The following is a 20,478-nucleotide window of genomic DNA, read 5'->3' as shown; positions in this document are numbered from 1 at the left end:
ATCAAGCTTCCTGCTCAGTGTGGAGCCTGCTTCTCCCTCTGCCCATGTCCCTGTTAATGCTTGTGCACAAGCTCTCTCTCTGAAATAAATAGAACTGAAAAAAAAATAATAAAGTTACAAATAGAAAACCCTAGCTTTTCTTTATGTTGTGAAATTCAAGTTATTAATCTTCTTTTTTAAATCTTTAATTATCATTTTGATTAATTGTGTATGGTTCCATTTACAAGCTGAAATCCCCTTTAACATTTTTTTTTGAGATTTATTTTAGAGATAGAGAGAAGGAGGGAGGGAGGAAGTGTACAAGCATGGTGGGGGGGCCCATGGGGCACAGAGGGGAAGAATCTCAAGCAGACTCCCTGCTGGGTACAGAGCCAGACACAGGGCTCCATCCCAATACCAGTCAGATCATGACCTGAGCTGAAACCAAGAGCTGGACGATTAACCCACTGTGCCACCCAAAGGCCTCCCCTTTCTCATTTTAAACTGCATTTACACATGTAGAGTCTAAACCTATTTTTCAGCCTTTCTGAGGATGTCTAGAGAGCAGCCATGACGGCGGTGGCCTGGATCTGGGTTCCTTCAGAGCAGGCTAGGCTTTCTATTGCCAAATCCATGTCCAAGTGCAGTTCTGGCCGCTCAACTCCAGGCACCCACCGCCCGCTTTTCTGCTGAGGTTCTGCCCGGCATGCACCTGTGATGTTCTGTGTGGCGTCCTCCTTCTCCCCACCGACCCCTCTGAAGCAGGCACTGGACTGTTACTCTCCCCATATGCCTGTTGAGGGGACTGGGAGACCTGCTCAGATGGAAGAGCTGGGATTCACACTCAGGTAGGCGGGGTCCAGAGCCCGCAGTTAGGCCCGAGGCCCCAGAGCGCTCCGCCCTCTGCCCGCATCGTGGCCTTTCCCAGGACTAATCCTGGCCGCAGTTTCCCCCCGGGACATACACAGGGGTCCACCCTGTGCTCTCCCCCGCCCAGCGTTCCCTTCTTCACACCCACTGTCCTCGGGATAACCCAGACTCAACCCGAGATTAGGTCCCTCCACAGGGCTCTCGCGTCCCCCCACAGCCGCCACTCCCCGGCTCTGCTCCTCGCACAGCGGGAGGCCTGCGGGCTTCCGGACAGGCCGGCCGATCTCTGCGCACTCCCGCTCCCTCTCTTGAGATCGCCCTCTTCCCTTCCGGCCCTTTCGGGTCGCAGCTCCGAGGTCGCTTCCTCCAGGGAGCCCTCCCAGAGGCTCCGCCTAAGTGCCTCCTCCGGGCCCTCCCAGACCGGCTAGGCTGTGCGTCCCTCTGGTCTTCGCCGCCAGCCTGGGAGACGGTCGGGGATCGCCAGCACCAGAAGCCGGGCCCGGAGCCTGGCACGCCGAGTCGCAGGCGCCCCGGAGTTGGTGCAGATTCGGGCCCGGGTTCTGGGCGACAGCAGAGACTCCGGAGCCACTGCTCACCAAGGACAAGATAACAGGAGAGGAACTTCGGTCGCTGGCCCGAGATAACATCCGGCTCCGCGCGGTCGCCTCAGAACGTCGGGAGCCCACCGCCGCAGTCGCCCAGTAAACTACAACTCCCGAGAGGCCTTGCGCGCCGAGGGGGCGTGCAGGCCGCGAGTCTCGCGGGAAGGCGGGAGCTCGAGCTCGCGGGCGTGGGCGGGGCCGGAAAGAAGTGCATTTCAAAGCGGTAATAGATGGTTTTTTTAGCCAATAGGATTGAAAACATACCTCCTGGACCGGTAGACCGCGGGAATCGAGACGACGACGGCCAATGGGAGTGCGCGGGGGTGGAGCCCAGGCCTCAGGAGCGGAAGTGGGTCGCTGTGGAGGCGGCGGCGTCTTGCTCGAGGATTTCTCCTCGGTGGCTTCCGGGGGTGCTTCCTCGCCACAGTGCGTCGGCGGCGACTCCTGCCACACCATATTCGCTCCCGGTAAGTCAGGCTTCGCGGAGAGCAAGCGGCCAGCCAGGGCCTAGAGGATGCGGGGTTCGGGCGGCATCGCGGCCTGTGGAGGCCCGCGGCGCGGCGGCCCGCCGTAGCGTGGCCAAGCCAGCTCGGGCCGGACGCCCGGCCGGCCTCCCTCGGGACCGCGGCCCCGCTCGCCCGCCCGCCACGCCCCGCCCCGCCGTCCGCGTGGCCGTCCGGGCCCGGCTCGGCGAGGGGGACGGACGTGCGAGCGCCTCGCCCAGAGCCTCGACTGCCCCAGCGGGCTGCGGCCGCGGCTCTCGGGTGTAGCGAAGCCAGCGAAGCCGGGGGCTGGGGAGGGGGACGGACGCGCCCAAGGTCACGCCGGGAGTCGCTCGGGGGCGCCGGCATGTGCGGGGCGTTCAGGGGAGGCCCCGGCCGGGTTTTTGTTCCCCGCTGACGCCGCCTCCTTTGTGTGCTCGCGCCGCCGCCCCGCCATCGCGGTCCTGTGAGTGCGCTCGGGCCGCGTGGCCGAGCTTCCTGGGCTGACGGCGCTGGGGACGGTGGGGGCTGGCCCGGGCGGCGCCCACCCGGGACTGAGCTTAGTAGGTTCTTCGCTTCCGGTCGTTGGGGCAGTGGGAAGGGCGCTGGAGCGCTGAGGCCTGCGGCCGGCCCCGCCCCTCGGGCGCCTGCACCGGCTCGGGCGCCTGCACCCGGAGCCTGAAGAGCGAGCGGGGGCTCGGGGGAGGCTTGAGATCCGAAGCACAAGACTTGGCGAGCACCGCTGACCGCCCTTTGACCCGTCAGGGGAGAAGGGTAAAGTTCGGAGTCGGACTTCCCCGCGTGAGCCGTTTTTGTGAGGCTTTGGCTTTTATCTTCTTGTCCGTGCCCATCGACGTTTACAGTCACACCTTAGTTCTGCTTCTGCGTTAGGGTCTCGGAGGCAGACCTATGGTCCTACCTCCCAGCCGAGGCTGCGGGGTGGTTGGGGAGACTGAGGAGGTGTGCCCTAGGTCGTGCAGCCTGCTACCTAGGTGACGGCAGAGCCAGCCTGGAACCTCGCTTTCCTGTGGGTGTAGGACTAGGCCTTTAAGTTCAGTGACTGGACGTTTGGGAACCACTAGTGATGAAGGAAAGAGACGTTCAAGGGAATCGCTTTAACTGGTGGTGTGTGGGGAGACATGTTGGGTTCAGTTTTATCTGAGCTGCAGGTGAAATGGGAACATTCAAGTAGAAAGAGGTGGTGTTGCTGGTTTTGTATTGCCTAAACGTGAGCTTCCAACTCAGATTTAAAAATCTTACGTTAATACAGTGTTTATTAACCTTTTTTCTCCCTAGTGACCTCCCCTGGCGTTTTTTAGTTTTTCTTAATTGCCCTCTCCATGAAATGTTAATGCTTCTTAAATACCGTAGGTCTTCTTATGTACTGTTTAGGTAGCTATGGCTTGATCATAAAAAGAATAAGATTTTTTTTTCACCCCCTTTGAGAGTGGATATTTTAAAAATTCTAAGTCAGCACAGTTTTAAGGTCTTCTGTGTGCCAATAGCCACGGACAGAACAGGCATGGTACAACTCCACCTCGAACTGAGGAGGTTGGGTGGAGGGAGTGAGAAATTCCCTGAGTTTGAAATATAAATTGTAGGAGAGACGAGACTGGAGAGGAAAGCAGGAACCCGGTCACAAAAGGTGTTTGCTGTGCCCCAAGTTAATTCAGAATTTATGTTAAGACCACGTGGGGGAAAAAATCACTAAAAGAAGTTCTAGTAACATGGTTACATTTGCATTTTTTTTTTTTTTTAAATCACCATACTGTGAGGATGGCTTAGAAAGATGGGTGAGACTAGTGGCCTCTGGACCAGTTAGGCAGAGAGAAGTATGGCTTGGACCATGGTGAGGAGTGGGAACCAAACTCGGGCCAGTGATTGCCAGTCGTGGGAGTCATTCACTGGATTTTTACTTAAAAAGCTGTTGCAAGGTTCATGTCCAGTAGTTTATACCCCTGCCAGTTTCTGGAAAAGATTTGAGGTGCTACTGAATGCAAATATGTGCAGAAGGTCATTGGTTTTATGCTGCATGAACATTGCTTTGTGTGTTCTTTGTGTGTGTGTGTATGTTACTAGTGTCTTATTTTGAAATGATTTATGTACATCTTTCACTGTCCTCGAGTTAGCTGGCTCTTGTAGATGTGACAGGGCTGACTTTGTTTCTTGAGGGATAATTCATATATTATGCTCTTGTAACTTACTTCTCCTAACTAGCTTGTTGCTCAGCAGGGCTTTGGGGATTGTAGAGCAAGGCATTTTAAGGTTTCCTCTCTGAGGTGGAAGGCCCACAGCACAAATACTGCTGCATCTCAAAGTCAGAGTTCAAGTATGAGGAAGCTGGTGAGGTTGGGCTGTAGAGTGCTGCTGCAGAATTTCCTTTGGAACGGCTTTTTTTCCCCATGTATAAATAAAGGTTGTGAAGTTTATTATTCCTACCTACACCGTGCAGGGTAGGAAAGGCCTGAAAATGTCTCAAAATAGTAGCTTCCTTGTGTAAAATGAAATTTTGACCCTAAGGCTTTCCTGGAGGGATGTCTACACCCAATATGGGGCTCAAACTCAACAACACCAAGATCCGTTCTAGCTGTTATGTATGTGGAGATGAGATGTTCTTTACTTTTCTCCCATGGTGATGATCTGTTTTTAAGTCTTCCTTTGTTTCCTGATGGTGACTATATTTTTACTTGCAATGTAAGGCTCCATATCCCCTTTTCATCCTTTATTTCACCTCAAAATAGTCTGTGCCTTCTCTGTCAAGCATCTAATGAGCTTGATAGTTTAATTTCTTTTTTAAAAGATTTTATTAATTTTTAGAGATTTTATTTATTAGCATTGGGAGGGCGACAGGGGGAGAACTGAGACAAAGGCAGAGGCTTCATCAACTGAGGCACCCAGGCACACCTTGATCATTTAATTTCACTGGAAGAAAGTTGTGATTTATGTAGTCAGCGTGTTTGTGCTAAGAGAAGGGAACACTGCAATAAATATTGGCCTTTAAGACAGGTTGACCACATTGAGTACAGAAGAAATGGTTAGATTAGGACCAGGAGGAGCAGGAGAAATGTAAGGAACCTGTGAAGTAGGTCTTAAAGGATGAGCAGGAGCGGGTATGGGTCCCTTTCAGCCAAGGGGACTGCGTGGATCAGATTATGCCCCTGGTATTAGGAGGAGACTGACAGCCACCATACCAGAGTAAAGTACAGTCAGTTCTGCTTTAAACACTTGTTTGGAAGCATGATTTGTTCCAACAGGATTTATATACTAGGAACAGTTTGAACATTATGGGGGTTTTGAGTTTGCTGTGCATTATAATTTCACCTATGAGAACTACTAGATGAACACAGAAAATTGAACTGAGTCGAGTCAAGTCACGTAGACTGTAGACAGTACACACCTCAAGCATCCCCCAGCTCTCTCAATGACTGTGTGTGGTATGAGCCACACCCTTACACATGTTTCGTTTAAAAAAATTCTCCCTACTTCCCAGTAACTCGAAAACTGCAAACCTTATGGGGCGCCTCGGTGGCTCAGTGGGTTAGAGCCTCTGCCTTCGGCTCAGGTCATGATCTCAGGGTCCTGGGATCGAGCCCCACATCGGGCTCTCTGCTCGGTGGGGAGCCTGCTTCCTCCTCTCTCTGTCTGCCTGCCTACTTGTGATCTCTGTCTGTCAAATAAATAAATAAAATCTTTAAAAAAAAAAAAACTGCAAACCTTATAAAGTATTCGTGCATCTCCTGACCATTTAACATGTGCAGAAGCGTGCTTCCCTTCTGTTAGGTTAACTTGTGTGTGTGTAACATTGACAAAGGTTTTTAATGTCGTACCCCTAATTTGTTTTCCCATAAGTCCTGTGGGGTTTTTTGTTTTGTGTGGTGTATTTAGGAATACACATGTCTAACTTCAGGTGAGGCCAGAAGGGTTAGCACTGGGTTAGGGAAGGGAGGTTACGCTGAAGGTGATGGATGTGATCTTTTGGGAGCATTTGCAATCTTTTTTGGGCCTTTTGGAGCTTGGTCATTTTTTTAAGCTCCCATGTGAAGCCTTTTAACTTCCCTGGCCCCTTTTCCATCTCTGTTAGAGCATTACCTTCATAGTCGGGAACCTGCTATACTTCATGAAGCATCCCAGTTGCCACATTTGTCCTGGAGGACAAGGACCATTGACTTCTATTTTACTTCCTAGGTAGAGTGTCAGAGGAGAGTTGAGGTTCTAGATTAGGGCTTCTGCTGCTCACAGGCCCAGGTATGGAATCCCACTGCCAAGATTGGTGTCTCCAGAGAATTGGGTTTGGCGAGCCCTTCGGTGACAGGGTCCATGCATTCTTTAGCCAGCCCACCTGTGCATCTGCCTTGAGGGGAAGGGAAGGACTTGTGCTGAGGATCCCTGGGTGAGGGCTGTTTAAGACCAGCCAAGTATGCAAATGAGGGAGCTGCCGCAGTGTGGCACTGCTCTGCATCTCCCTGCTGTCCTATAGATCATGGAATTACATTTGTAAGCTTCTGACTACCTACCCACCCTCTGACTACCTACCCACCCCCCCACCACCTGCAGGGCCTGTGCCTTGGCTATTCTTAGTTCCACCCTCTCCCTCCCACCAGGTTCATGATTCAGTACAAGCATCTGAGCCTCCTAAGTGGCTTTTTCTGGTAGGCCCTATGTTCAGGCACCATCCACACAGACCCAACATGCCTGCCCCCTGTGAGTTACATGGCCAGTTACTTTTGCCCCAGGGAAGAGGGGGAAGTTGTTGATGGCCCTGGCACCCGAGATTGATAGCTTCATTGGTCTTTGCTATCTTTTCAGCCTCTGGAAGGATAGATCCTTAGATTTCCTTTGTGACACACCCCTGCTCCTGGCCTCTAGGAATTGCCTTGTTTATATCACCAGGCCACCAAGGCTGAAAAAAAAAATTAGGGGCGCCTGGGTGGCTCAGTGGGTTGAGCCTCTGTCTTCAGCTGAGGTCATGATCTTAAGGTCCTGGGATCGAGCCCTGAGTCGGGCTCTCTGCTCAGCAGGGAGCCTGCTTCTCTATCTCTCTGCCTTTTTATGATTGCTGTCTGTCAAATAAATAAATAAAATATTTTAAAAAATTAGGTTAGGGGTCAGACAGGTGGAGAGAGCCACTCAGTTTCATTTTGAGGGTGTCCCAGAGCAATAGCCCTTATACAAAGGAGTTGGTTGGATTTGGTTTCTTTTGACACCTTCCTGGTTGTTCATGCCCCCTCCCGCCCCCCCATCCATGTTTTGTTTTTGTTTTTGTTTTTAAATTCGAATTCAGTTCATTAACATATAATGTATTAATTGGCTTCAGAGGTAGAGGTCATTGATTCATTAGTTTTACATAACACTCAGTACTCATTGCATCATGTGTGCCCTCAATGTCTATTACCTTGTTACCCCATTCCCCACTCCCTTCCCCTACAGCAACCTTCAGTTTGTTTACTATGATTAAGAGTCTCAGGGTTTGTTTCCCTCCCTGGTTTCCTCTTGCCTTATTTTTCCTCTCTTCTCCTTTGATCCTCTGTTTTGTTTCTTAAATTCCACAGATTTGTGAGAGCATATGGTAATTGTCTTGCTCTGATTGACTTGTTTCACTTAGTAATATCCTCTTAGTTCCATCCACTTTGTTGCATATGGCAAGATTTCATTTTTTGATGGCTGCATAATATTTCTGGGTGTGTGTGTGTGTGTACACATACCACATCTTCTTTATCCATTCATCTGTCAGTGGACATGTAGGTTCTTTCCATAGTTTGGCTATTGTGGACATTGCTGCTATAAAGGTGCATGTGCTCCTTCGGATCACTACATTTGTATTTTTGGGGTAAATACCCAGTAGTGCAGTCTCTGGTTCGTAGGGTAGCTCTGTTTTCAACATTTTAAGGAACCTCCATACTATTTTCCAGATTGGCTGTACCAGCTTGCATTCCCACCAACAGTCTAGGAGGGTTCCCCTTTCTCCACATGCTCTCCAACATCTGTTGTTTCCTGACTTGTTAATTTTGGTCATTCTGGCTGGTGTGAGGTGGCATCTCATTGTGGTTTGGGTTTGTATTTCCCTGATGCTGAGTGATGTTGAGCATTTTTTCATGTGTCTGTTTGCCATTTGTGTGTCTTTGCGGAAACGTCTGTTCGTGTCCTCTGCCCATTTCCTGATAGGATTGTTTGTTCTTTGGGTGTTGAATCTGTTTTTAAAGATTTTATTTTTTATTTTTATTTGAGAGAGAGAGAGACAGTGAGAGAGAGCACGAGCGAGGAGAAGGTCAGAGAGCGAAGCAGACTCCCCTATGGAGCTGGGAGCCTGATGTGGGACTCGATCCCGGGACTCCAGGATCACGCCCTGAGCTGAAGGCAGTCGTCCAACCAACTGCGCCACCCAGGCGTCCCTTGAATCTGTTTTTTATAGATTTTGGATACTAGCTCAGCTCTCTGTTCTGTCATTTGCAAATATCTTCTCCCATTCCGTTGGCTGTCTTTTCATTTTGTTGAATGTTTCTTTTGCCCTGCCAAAGCTTTTTGTCTTAAAGATAAGATCCTCCAAATCAGTTAGTGATAAAACCTTATCAGACACAGCTGTTAGAGAATTAAGGTGTCCCCTCCCAGGGTTTTCATCGACACATCAATCTAGTGTTTGGAGGGAGTTCCTCATAATCCTGCATGTAAAACTATGGATAAATTCACAAGAACAGTTTCTTTGTGAAGAGGAGGAGCCCCGGTCTGCTTTGGCTGTGTTGGAAACATAGGTGTGTCCTGGGGATCCCAGGGCATGGATGGGAGAGACTGAGATCCTGCTATAGGCGAATTCCTTACAGATGTTTCTGGGCCTGTGTCCACTGCAGAGCATTTCTGAGTAATGGACTAAACCTTGGCTATTTAAAGTGTCTAGAAAAAGAATATTAGGTGAAGTTTATTTTTAATTTTTGATTGTGGTAAAACATACAACAGATCATTTGAACCACTTTAGGGGTTCATTAAGGCATTAAATAAATTCACAGTTTTGTGCAACCATCACCACATCCATCTGCAGAATTTTTTTTTTTTACCTTCCCAGACAGAAACTTATGTATTCATTAAACAACAACTCCCTGTTCTCCCTTCTTACTTGCCCCTAGCAGTCACCATTCCACTTTCTGTCTCTGAATTTGATGCCTCTCAGTACCTCTGATAAGAGGAGTTATACACTATTTGTCCTATTGTGTCTTTTTTCCCCGAACATAATGTCTTCAGTGTTCATCCATGTTGGAGTCTGTGTCAGAATTTTATTTTTAAGGCTCAATAATAATATTTTTGTTGATTTTTTTTTTCATAGATTTGAAAAACAAGTTCCCTCTTAATTCTTTTTTTTTTTTTTTTTTTAAGATTTTATTTATGTATTTGTCAGAGAGAGAGAGTGCACAAGCAGGCAAAGTGGCAGGGAGAGGCAGAGAGAGAAGCAGGCTCCCTGCTGAGCAAAGAGCCCGATGTGGGACTTGATCCCAGGACACTGGGATCATGACCTGAGCCAAAGGCAGTGGCTTAACCCACTGAGCTACCCAGGCGCCCAGTTCCCTCTTAATTCTTGACCCTTGCATCTCAAGGCCTGAATCAAAGAAGTAGATCCATCTCAGTATCCGGACAGCTGTTCTTTTTCTCTAGTAGAAACAAAAGGCCTTGATGGGCTCTGTGTTAGGAGAAAAGGAAAGAATTTTCCTTGATAAACTTCCAAGCAGGTGTGATGGCCCCTTGGTTCTGATACTCCTTTCAGGTCTCTGGTACTTTGCTGATTGCTGGGCATGGTTTCATCAGGGTCATAAGATAAATTTGGATAAAGACCCGAGTACTGTCTCCCCAAGCCTAATCTGCTGCTTTCTTTTTTGTCAGTTTCTTTCATCTAGTTCTTGCAAAAATCTCTGGGGAGACCAGTAGTCAAGGCTGCTAAGCCTCCTCTGGGAATAAATAACTGGGTGGGGACTGCCCTGTTACCCCTGTGCTGGCTTTTCAGCCCCCTCTAAGGCTAAGCAGAGTGATAAGCTGCATCCTACCAAGCAAGTCTTTTCCTGGAAATGACTTAAGTCTTACTGAGAGCTGGAAACGCTCATTTCAGTTCTTCTTGAGATTAAGGTTTCTTTGCTCTCATCCAGTAGCACTTACCATTTGCTTGCTTTTTAAGATTTGCTTAATTAATTTAGGGCAAGAGAGTGAGAGGCAGGGCAGAGGGAGACTCTTCAGGCAGAAGCCCCATGGAGCATGTGGCCTGAGGCAGTGCTCAGACAGGGCTTGATCTTACCACTCAGGAGATCATGACCTGAGCTGAAATGAAGTCGAGTCAGAGGCTTAACCAACTGAGCCACCCAGGCGCCCTAGCACTTACCACTTGTAGGAAGAGCTGCAGTTTCTGGCTCTTCTGACATATTTATAACATAACTTACTGATTGCCTTTCCACTTAGAATATGTACTCCATGAGTGTCTCTCTTTGTTCACTGCTGCATTTCTGGTCCCTGGAGAGGTGCCCGATTTAGAGCAGGTACCTGTAAATCGTTAATTAAATGGCTAACAGGGTTGTCTCCAGGGTCCTAGGAACAACAGTACTGGGTACTTTCATTCAGCATCATTGTTTTTGCAAAAGAGCTGCAAAAATAAGGGATATTTTTCCCACATTAAAGATGGTGACACTAAAAAAAAAAAAAAAAAAAAAAAAGATGGTGACACTGAGGCAGGGAGATAAAGTATTTGTGCCAGGCTCTAGGGCCTGTACAGCCAGCTACGCATTTGCTGGCTCTTTACCATACATCCTCAATTGTATGACAAGCAAGAGGTATATGTTTTTCTTAAGTACGAAGGCCTGATAGTTGATGTGAGAGTGACATCAAGGTTCCATTTAAAAAGCTTCGGCCAGGGGCGCCTGGGTGGCTCAGTGGGTTAAGCCGCTGCCTTCGGCTCAGGTATGACCTCAGGGTCCTGGGATTAGGCTCTCTGCTCAGCAGGGAGCCTGCTTCCTCCTCCCTCTCTGCCTGCTTGTCATCTCTGTCAAGTAAATAAATAATTTTTTTTTAAAGATTTTATTTATTTATTTGACAGAGAGAGATTACAAGTAGGCAGAGAGGCAGGCAGAGAGAGAGAGGAGGAAGCAGGCTCCCTGCTGAGCAGAGAGCCTGATGTGGGACTCGATCCCAGGACCCTGAGATCATGACCTGAGCTGAAGGCAGTGGCTTAACCCACTGAGCCACCCAGGCGCCCAATAAATAATTTTTTTAAAAAGATATAAAAAGCTTCGGCCAGAGGCGCCTGGATTGTCAGTCATTAAGTCTCTGTTCAACTCAGGTCATGATTCCAGGGTCCTGGGATTGAGCCCCTCATCAGGCTCTCTGCTCAGCAGGGAGCCTGCTTCCTCCCCCCCCCCCACCCTGCCTGCCTCTCTGCTTACTTGTGATCTCTGTCAAATAAATGAATAAAATCTTTAAATTTAAAAAAAAAAAAAAGTTTTGATGTGAAAGTTTTTGGCAACTTTAAATGCTCATGCTCACTTCCCCAGGAGGGCAGGCTATACTGGGCAGTGGTACATTGCCAACAACCTTTGGTTGGGTTTATGGGGGTTTTTTGGTTTGTTTTTGTTTTTAAGATTTTATTTATTTGAGAGAGCACGTGTGTGCACCATGCACATGAGAGGGGGAAGGGGGAGAAGGTGAAACAGACTTCCCACTGAGCAGAGAGCCTGGTGTTGGGCTCCATCCTGGGACTCCAGGATTGTGAGCTGAGCTGAAGGTAGACACTTAACCACCTGAACCACTCAGGCACCCCAGCTTTGGGTGTTTTTGACATTTTTTACAAAAGTAATTGGGTGGGGGGTCCTGGTTGGCTCAGTCGGTTAAGTGTCTGCTTTTGGCTCTGGTCAGGATCTCAGCATCTTGGGATCAAGCCCTGCTTCCTGGCGGGCTCCCTGCTCAGCAGGGAGTTGGCTTCTGTCTTTCCCTCTGCCCCTCCCCAAGTCTTTCAAATAAAGTGTCTCTCTCTCTAAGTCTTTTTTTTTTTTTTTAAGTAGTTGGGCAATGGGCAATACACAACAGCCTTTAATATAGTCTTTTTTAAAAAATGATTTTATTTATTTATTTGACAGAGAAAGAGAGATCACAAGTAGGCAGAGCAGCAGGCAGAGAGATGGGGAAGCAGGCTCCCTGCTGAGCAGAAAGCCCGATGTGGATCCCAGAACCCTGAGATCCTGACCTGAGCTGAAGGCAGAGGCTCAACCCACTGAGCCACCAAGGTGCCCCTATAGCCTTCCTTTTTAACACGTTTTGTAATTCTACTTTTGAAATTCCATTTAGGGAAGTACTTAAAATAACATGGTAATGATTATGTGTTTATGGTTTTAGAAGGGGAGATGTAGGATAGGCAATCATACTAGCCAGTATCTGATAAGTTGGCATTTCCTGATGAAGTTTTATAGATTTTTGCTTCTATCTGCTTTAACCATGCTGGTATAGAGAGGTTGCCCTGGCTAGCTCATTCACACTCACAGGAGACGGCCCATGTGTCTCAGAGTGGCCATTTACGAGTTTATAGTGAGAACTGCCTTGTCATTGTCTGTACATCCTCTGTCCCCACAGAAGGACTCACAGAGGGGTGCCTGGGTGGCTCAGTGGGTTAAGCCTCTGCCTTCAGTTCAGGTCATGATCTCAGGGTCCTGGGATCGAGCCCCACATTGGGTTCTTTGCTCAGCAGGGAGCCTGCTTCCCCTCTCTCTCTGCCTGCCTTTCTGCCTACTTGTGATCTCTGTCAAATAAATAAATAAAATCTTTAAAAAAAAATTGCTTGGTGATTGTGGAACCCATGTGGAGAGTTAGGTCTCAGGTGTCTGTGGTTAATTGTGTCAGCGTTGGCTGCCCTGCATGTCACGAGGGAGGGCTCCTTGTGCCTGGGCTGGACAGAGCTGCTCATCCTAGATCTCCCTTGGGCACCCCGAAGACTAGTCCCTTTCTTCGGTTGCTGGAGAACCAGCTCCAGTCCCACACTTCCTGCCTTTTGAACTGTTTCTAGCTTTTTTGTCTGTAGACATGCGCCACATACGTGATGACGTGTGTCACTCTTGGGAGAGTTGGGGGGTCATCCTCTGTAGTGTCTGTGATGACTTCATGGGAAAAACCTCATCTCTATCTAACAGGGATTGAATGATTGAGTGCACCGGTCAGTCTGCACTGGCCTCATTAGCTCCCTCCCGAAGGGCAGTCTGGGCTCTCATGCCTGCTCCGAGCCACACAGCTTTCTCCTTGCCTGGGATTCTTTTGGTCTCCCTACTTCCTCTTGGTCTGCCTTCTGACTTGTTCAGTCTCCCAGTGGCCATCAGAGCGCACAGGTGACAGGATCTCTAAATACAGATCTCTGAAACCTCTGGTTGTCTTGCCTTTGAGGTGTGGGTTAGGAAGCAAGTTATGATCCAACCATTCATCTTTACTGTATTTTCTTCTCTCATGCAACCCACACAGTCCTTATCTAGGGCATTCTTCCCTTCTGTGCACCCCAGTACCACCTGGGTTGTTTTATTTGTTTGTTTCTTTTCTTATTTGTCAGAGAGAGAGAACACACACCAGCAGGTGTGGAGCACCAGGCAGAGGGAGAAGCAGGCTCCCCGCTTAGCAGGGACCCCGTTGTAGGACTTGATCCCAGAACCCTGGGACCATGACCTGAGCAGGAGACAGACACCCAACCAACTGAGCCACCCAGGTGCTCCCCACCCTGTTTGTTTCTTGAGTAACTCCTATCACTGGGCCTGCACTTGCTGGGTCACCAGTGGCTGGCTTCCTGTGGTTGCCTCACTGGCCTCACTCTAGTTCTTCTGCCTGTTGATTGCTGCTACCTCCTTCTGCCTGTTGATTGCTGCTACCTCCTTGGTATGCCAGGTTTGTCTGACCAGTGCCTTCAAGGTTCTCTCAAAGCTTTCTCTGACTTTTTATTCTTTTCATAGGCTCATCTAGCTCTACCTGATTCCCCAGTTTCACACACAGATTCCGAAATCTCTTCCTCTACTCAGTTCTCTCTCTCCTCTGAGTGTTGTGGCTGCCTTTACACCTTTCTACCTAGATATCCCATAGGCAGCATTTCTTAGACTAAAACCATCTACCCTCAAAACCTGTTTGTTTTCTCCCTTCCCTGGTTCATTATTGCATCACTCCTGCTCTCTCTCTCTCTCTTTAAGGTTTTATTTATTTGAGGGCGAGGGAGAAGCAGACTTCCCGCTGAGCAGGAAGCCTGACATGGGACTTGATCCCAGGACCCCCGGATCACCACGTGAACCAAAGGCAGATGTTTAACAGACTTGAGCCACGCAGGTCCCCCCCTCCTGCTCTTTAACCAGCTAGGTAACTTGGTGTGAATTGTTCTTAACCCTCCTGTCAGAGGTTTAGGAATTCCTAGCCTCTGGTCTTCCTGGCCATTCCTAGTCCCATGTGCTACCCTGGGTCTTTCTTAGTGGCAGGGACACCATTCACCACCCCCACTCTCATCTCTGAGTCATTGTTTGCTTCAGTAAACATGAGTGTCTACACACAGGATTAGCTAGGTACAAAGTAGACTGTGCCCTGCCCTCACACTTTGGACATGCTGAATAACTACAGGGTTTGCCTTGGAAACCAAAGGATTGTTGGCCATCTGCTGAGATGGAGTGATGGTATTATTGTTGGAAGGACTTTCTCCCTGCACGAAGTAAATTTGAAAACCTGGAAAACATCCATTTTCCAAATTGTTTCTACAATAATACATTTTATTCTGGCATGGTATTTATTTAATAGTGTGGGTTCTGCTGTCACACTGTCCTGGTTTAAATCCAGGCCACTGTAGTTCTGAACTTTGGGCAGGTTAAATGGTAACCTTAGGGTGCCTGGGTGGCTTAGTGGGTTAAGTGCCTGACTCTTGTTTCGGCTTAGGTCATGATCTTGGCTGTGAGGTTGATTTCCACATTGGGCTTGCGCTCAGCACGTAGTCTGCTTGGGATTCTCTGTCCTCATGCTTGTGTGTGTGTGTGCGTGGGTGTGTGCTCTCTCAGATCTTTAAAAAAGTAAAATGGTAACCTTAATAATATCTTTCCTCTTACTGGGTGATGGAACTATTACATGAACTGTGTTGGAAAGCAGTATTTTCACATAGTACAAGGAATGTCTGGGCTTCAGCTGTGGTTAGTTTTATTGTTATTCTGGTGGCCTCTATCCCTTGCATTATCCAGAACACTTTGTAGTCTGTGAAGGCTACCTTTCCTGCAACTCTGGTTTCAGACATGGCATTTCCACGTCCCCACACCGATCTGGGAATGCCCTCTTCTTTCCACCTCCATTTTCTGGTGAAATCCAGCCCCCTCGTAGATTTCCCTAAGGCCAGCCTTCCAACTTCCTGTGCCCTCTAACCACTAACTCTTACTAGAACCAAAAGAAGCAAATGGATTTGGAACGGATTGCTGGACTGGCCTGGGCATGGAGTGTGAGAACGCACCAGGGGAGCTCCCAGGCGGTCTTGCTGGGGCTGCAGGAGGGGGGTTTTGGAGAGCAGAGAGGGTGTGCAGGCCAAGGAGTTGGGGTGCCTCTGGGACAGTCATAGGCTAGGTCTTAACAACTATGTTTGAAAGCCTAAAAATTAACCAAGTGGGAGGCAAGAGGCTTATGGCAAAGCCAGAGACGTACATTATTTCCCATTATTCAGCAGATGGATCACCTTCTCTGCCAGTGACATTTTTATCAAAGATTCTCAATTCTAAGACACACCATGAGGTAGATAAGGATAACTTTTGCCAAAATAGCTATGTCATGCATGTATACCCAAATGTAAGATATTTCTTGGAATCAGAAACATCCGCAGATATTAGAATCCAGAAAGTTCAGTGGTTTGGGAGTCCTAAGAGGCTGTCATGGCACCTCCCCCTCCATTCAAAGCAGGAGGGCGGTCTTGGTCCCTTCCAGCCTGAGCCTCTACCCAGAATGCCAGTCTCTGCGGAAGGCTTACCAGTTGAGGTGTTGCTTTGGGAACATGTGTGCGGTTTGAGTGGAAGCACCTGCTGCCCTGTGGTGTGGGCATCAGGAGATGTCATGCTGCCTGCCAGCCACACGTGCCCCAATAGAGTGACATCGTGAAGAGGTCATCCCTGTGAAGCAGCCAGGGTCACAGTGGAAAAGAAGGTGGCAGGGGAGCAGATGGGGACACTTGCAGACCACCAGGTAATAGAGAAGGAGGCTCAGCTGGCTGGGTAGTCCCTCTAGAGGGGCTTCTCTGGGGAAAAAAGGCCCGGCTGGGGCTGGGTAGGGTCAAGAAGGCTTCTGAAAAACCTTCTGGCCTCTGCCTGTGTGTTTCCTTACCCCTAGCTCCTGTACCCCAGTTACAATACTGAGCTGTCTGCCAGCCCTCCCTCCCTCCCTCCACGAGGCTGGGAGCTGATGACTAGGTGTGTTGTGTTAGTAGCTGGAGCAGTCCTGAGGGCCAGGCCCGAGCTGGGTGGGGCAGAGGGGTGGAGCTGTGCCCCAGGCAGTGCTGGAGGAGTGAGTCAGCGACATCAGCCCATAGCCATTGAGCCTTTAGACTGCAGCACCTTTCTGGGTGCTCTGCCAGCTCCCATAGTCCTCACACACCTGCTGTGATAGGTGCTGCTGTTTTGTCGTCTTAGAAATAGGGCACAGAGTTTGGTGCTTAGCTCAAGGGCACAAGTAGGGGTTTGGAGGTGCCTGACCAGTCCCAACTGTCATGCTCTGTGGTCAGGTGTGTGTGTGTTAGAAAGCTGTGTTGGTGGTAGGGTTGAGGGGGCACTGGGAGGCGGGAGATCTGATAGGAAGAGGTAGCAGCTGCGCGGATGACAGGGTGGATGGATTCAAGAGGGGTCCTGTCTTTCCTGCCGTCTTCACACCTCTCAAGTAGACCTCCTTCTGTCCAGGGCCCTTGTCCTAGTCCACTGGTTCCTGTGGTGGGGTTTTGGCAACACCACTGGCATTGCCTCGGAACTTGTGAGAAAGGCAAAATTTTGAGTCCCATCCCAGACCTGCTGAGGCTGGTGCAGAAGTTTGAGAACCCTTGTCCTTGTCCAGAGCACTACTGCCCAGGGTGGGTGACTGCAGAGCCTCCTCCTTGTTCTGATTCTCCCTGAGTCCCTAGCCTTGCCCAGTGCTCAGGGCTTCCCCCACCAGAAGCCAGCTTTTGCCCCTTCTACCCTGATGACACCCTGACTCCTGGCTTCTGACTTCCATGTTTTTGCTTCTCATGTGCTCCCTTTTCCACTGCATCTCTGACACAACTTAACGTAGGTAGCTGCCACTTCCCAGTGGAAGGCCCTTGAAGTCCAAGGGCCTTTCAGTTCTCTAACAGCCTCTTCACTTGCTGCTTTGTCTGCCCTTCCTGGAACCTCCCACTTAGCCTCCCAGTCCACAGTTTCTTGGTTCTACCTGACTCGCCTGTTGCCAGTGACAGAAGTCTCAGCTAGGCATGCAGGGTGAATCAGGACAGGTGACTCTCGTCTCCTCCTTTAAATTATCAGCTCCTCCAGAGGGCAGCGGTGAAGTTGTGGAAAGAGCCAGAGGACCTGGGCTTTGCTCTGGCCTCAGAAACTCATGCCCTCCTGGTTGCAAGGAGTCCACGAGGTTATGTGTGGCAGTTCAGATTCTCTTGCCTTTTCCCAGCAGCTGGCACAGGACTCTGGAAGGGTGTGAACAGCCAGAAAGAAGAGAGGTGGTGGCATAACAAGTCTGAGCTCAGGCTACGGGACCCGGTGGCCCAGTGCTCTATAAGAGGGCTTGCTTCCCACGAAAACCTCAAGCAAGCACGTGAGTTGCATGGAGTATTCAGCAAAGTACTCGTAAAGGGTCAGACTGAGCTTTGTTGTTGATGATGCAGATGGGAGCATTTATCACCTTACTACTTTCCTTGTTTTTCAGGACTTCAAGATACTGGAAATCTACTTGGCTGCAAATAGCTATGCTCGCCCGAGGATGACTAATCGAGGGGTGTGAGAAGTTGAGAGCAGGCAACTTTCGGCTTCCTTGCTAACCTCTGTATAGGTTCCTTCCTTCTCTGTCGGGAGGAGTCAAAGAGCACAATGAGTACTGTGAGTTTTATCAGCTTGTGAATTTTTTTCTTAAAGATTTTATTGTTTTTCTTATTTGTGAGAATGTGCCTAGGAGTGTGTGGGGGAGAGCAGAGGAGCAAACTCGATGCTGCTTGGGGAGCCCGACATGGAGCTTGATCCCAGGACCCTGAGATCACAACCTGAGCCCAAGTCAGACATTTAACCAACTGCACCACCTAGGTACCCTCTTGTGAATTTTATTTTCGAGGCTAAGCAGCTACCGTATTCCTTACGGCATGTTAATGAAAATATCATAAAGGTGCTTTAAGTAACCCTTGTTCTCGAAGGAAAGTGTGCAGGGCTGTGGGCAGCTACAGATGTAGTTATCTGGTGGAGTCTGCTGTTTTGGGTGGTGTCTTAAAGACACAGTAATAGCTGCGGATTCAGAAATTTTCTATCCTCAGAGCAGCTGTTGGTGTCGTGGAAATGCCAGGGCCCTGGTTTATTGAATCCTTTACAACCTAGTGTACATTTTCCCTTCTCTTTACTTTCCCCTGTGTAGTTTTTGGCCCAGTATGAGCACAGTGGTAATCAATGATCCTTCGTGAGAGTTTTCTTACACCCAGTGACCAAAGTCGGTACATATGTTGTGAGCTTTCATCAGACTGCAGAGGCCGTGCCTTGTAACAGGTGTTCTCTGGAGCCCCATGAGCTCCAGAGAAGATTGCCTGAAGGTCTCCTCTGTAGCTTATTCCCTGCTGACCAAGTTGCTCAGATGATCTAAACTCAAAACAGCTGTTTTCTGAGATACTGATTGATATCAGGTGGCCCAGCTGTGAAAAGGCAGCCTTGTATTCTCTCCCCAGGCTCCAGAGGTGCCATGCGTGTGCAGGCAGGGTGAAACTGAACTGCCATAGAAACCCTATAGCTTCCACTCACTGCCCCCGGGTGCTCCTCATCCTGACCAGTCCCAGTCCCTCGTGTGCTCGGAGCCTCCTGTTGATACTTCCATACAAAAGGGCCTTTGCTTCCCTGGACCTGCCCTTTTAAAAGGCAGGTGACTTGCTACCTTGGCTCCTTGTCTGCAGATTGCCCCTGCAGCTCACTTGTAAGGAAACAGATGTCCTGAGTCTGGGCACCTTCTCTCTGAAGCCCATGCCTTGCCCAGGTAGGATCTGGTTAGACAGATCAATGTAACCTCTTACTTGACTGTTAAGAAATTGGTTAAACTTCCTCAGAATGGCATAAATCACTTACATGGTCAGTTTGAATTGAAAGCTGTGACCCTTTCCTGCTAGTGCAGAGGGGGACGGCCACACTGAGAGTAACAGGGCAGTGGGGAAAATGTCTGCCAGTGTTTTAGGGTTTCTGGAGGCTGGCCCTTAGCTAGCAGTCCCCTGCACCCTTGCCCTCTGGGGAATGTGGATGGAGAGGGAGGTGGGGTTGTGGGGGGTGGAGGGCTAGGGGGAGGGTACTGAATCCTGAGATGGTCGTCCTGGGAGGGTGAGGGATAGCCTTATAATGGAGATCAAATTTGCACAGGTTTTTGAAAGTCGTGTAAGAATTGACCAGGTGAGGAGAGGGAGAACTGTGTAGTCCAGTCATGGAAGGGACGAGAGAGCTGATGGGGAAGAGGATTGCTGTGGGGTGTAGGGTAGGGGTCATGGCTTTGAGAGCACACGTTGCTCTAGTGCCCATCTCTGGGGGATATTCCGAGTCCAGCACCTAGACTTTGGTTGGGGTGCATGGCTGCTGTTTGCCTCCCTCGGAGGGGACCAGAAACCATGCAAGTGGCTGTGGCAGAGCCTGAAGGGTCCTGTTTAGCAGTATCTCCTAAGAAACATGTGGTCCTTTGCAGAGGAAGGAAAATAAAAGGACAACTTCAGAGAGAAGGGGGAAAACTTAAGTAGTCTTGGTCTTCTGGTGGCAGCTTGGGCCGCCGGTAGACACTGGGCCATAGACTCTGCTGAGGCTGGAGTGACAGCTCTCTGGACAGAGCAGCTCCTGGAGGGAGAACTTAGAACTACTGTGGCCGCTTGTCCATGGGCCCTCGTGGAGATGGTTCCCTGCTCCTTAGATCCACGGAAAGTTGCTAAGCCCAAATCTTAATTTCCAACACTCCCCAAGCTGCCATTTGCTGCTGAGGCATGGCTGGAATACAGCAAGAGTCAGGCATCTCTCTTTTGCCTGGGCAGCCCGTGTTGAGCTAAGTGGTGGGTGCCCTTAGGTCTTGTGCACATCTCGCCAGCAGTGTCTGTCCTTCCACAGTTTCCGGAGACGTAGTGCTTAGTACAGCGTGCAAGGAGGTCGGGTCGTGCTGGCCTCCTGTGTCTGTGCTCAGTACTTGGCACTTCGGAGTGCTGAGAAGTCGCCACCCCAGTTCAGAGCATCGGTGCACCCAGTGTCAGTGAGAACCAGAAACACAGAGGGCCGGGATTGGCTGGGGCCATGCAGGGTGGGAACAACAAGGTGACAGGGTCAGGTGGGTGGTTGGTTCTCCTTTGAGGAAGGCCATATGGGGCGTGTTCTCCCCCT

At 49.5% G+C, this 20,478-nt stretch overlaps 1 protein-coding gene across 3 annotated transcripts in view; it reads left to right on the top strand.

Moving 5' to 3' along the window:
* The first annotated feature begins 1,829 nt into the window (after positions 1–1,829).
* RNF4 (ring finger protein 4) overlaps positions 1,830–20,478 on the top strand; it is a 36,060-nt gene continuing 17,411 nt past the window's right edge. The window contains exons 1-3 of one of the 3 annotated variants that reach the window (XM_044267918.1): positions 1,830–1,918; positions 17,561–17,701; positions 17,813–17,982. In XM_044267918.1, the coding sequence (XP_044123853.1) occupies positions 17,974–17,982 (9 nt within the window). In that variant the 5' untranslated portion in view covers positions 1,830–1,918; positions 17,561–17,701; positions 17,813–17,973. Of the gene's footprint in view, positions 1,919–17,557; positions 17,702–17,812; positions 17,983–20,478 lie in introns of all 3 variants that reach the window. The other 2 variants (XM_044267919.1, XM_044267917.1) reach the window with 2 other exon arrangements.

The sequence above is a fragment of the Neovison vison genome, chromosome 11, assembly GCF_020171115.1.
Source record: "Neovison vison isolate M4711 chromosome 11, ASM_NN_V1, whole genome shotgun sequence".
NCBI lineage: Eukaryota > Metazoa > Chordata > Mammalia > Carnivora > Mustelidae > Neogale > Neogale vison.
Note: the sequence above shows the minus strand (reverse complement) of the source record. Positions and strands in the feature narration are given on the sequence as shown.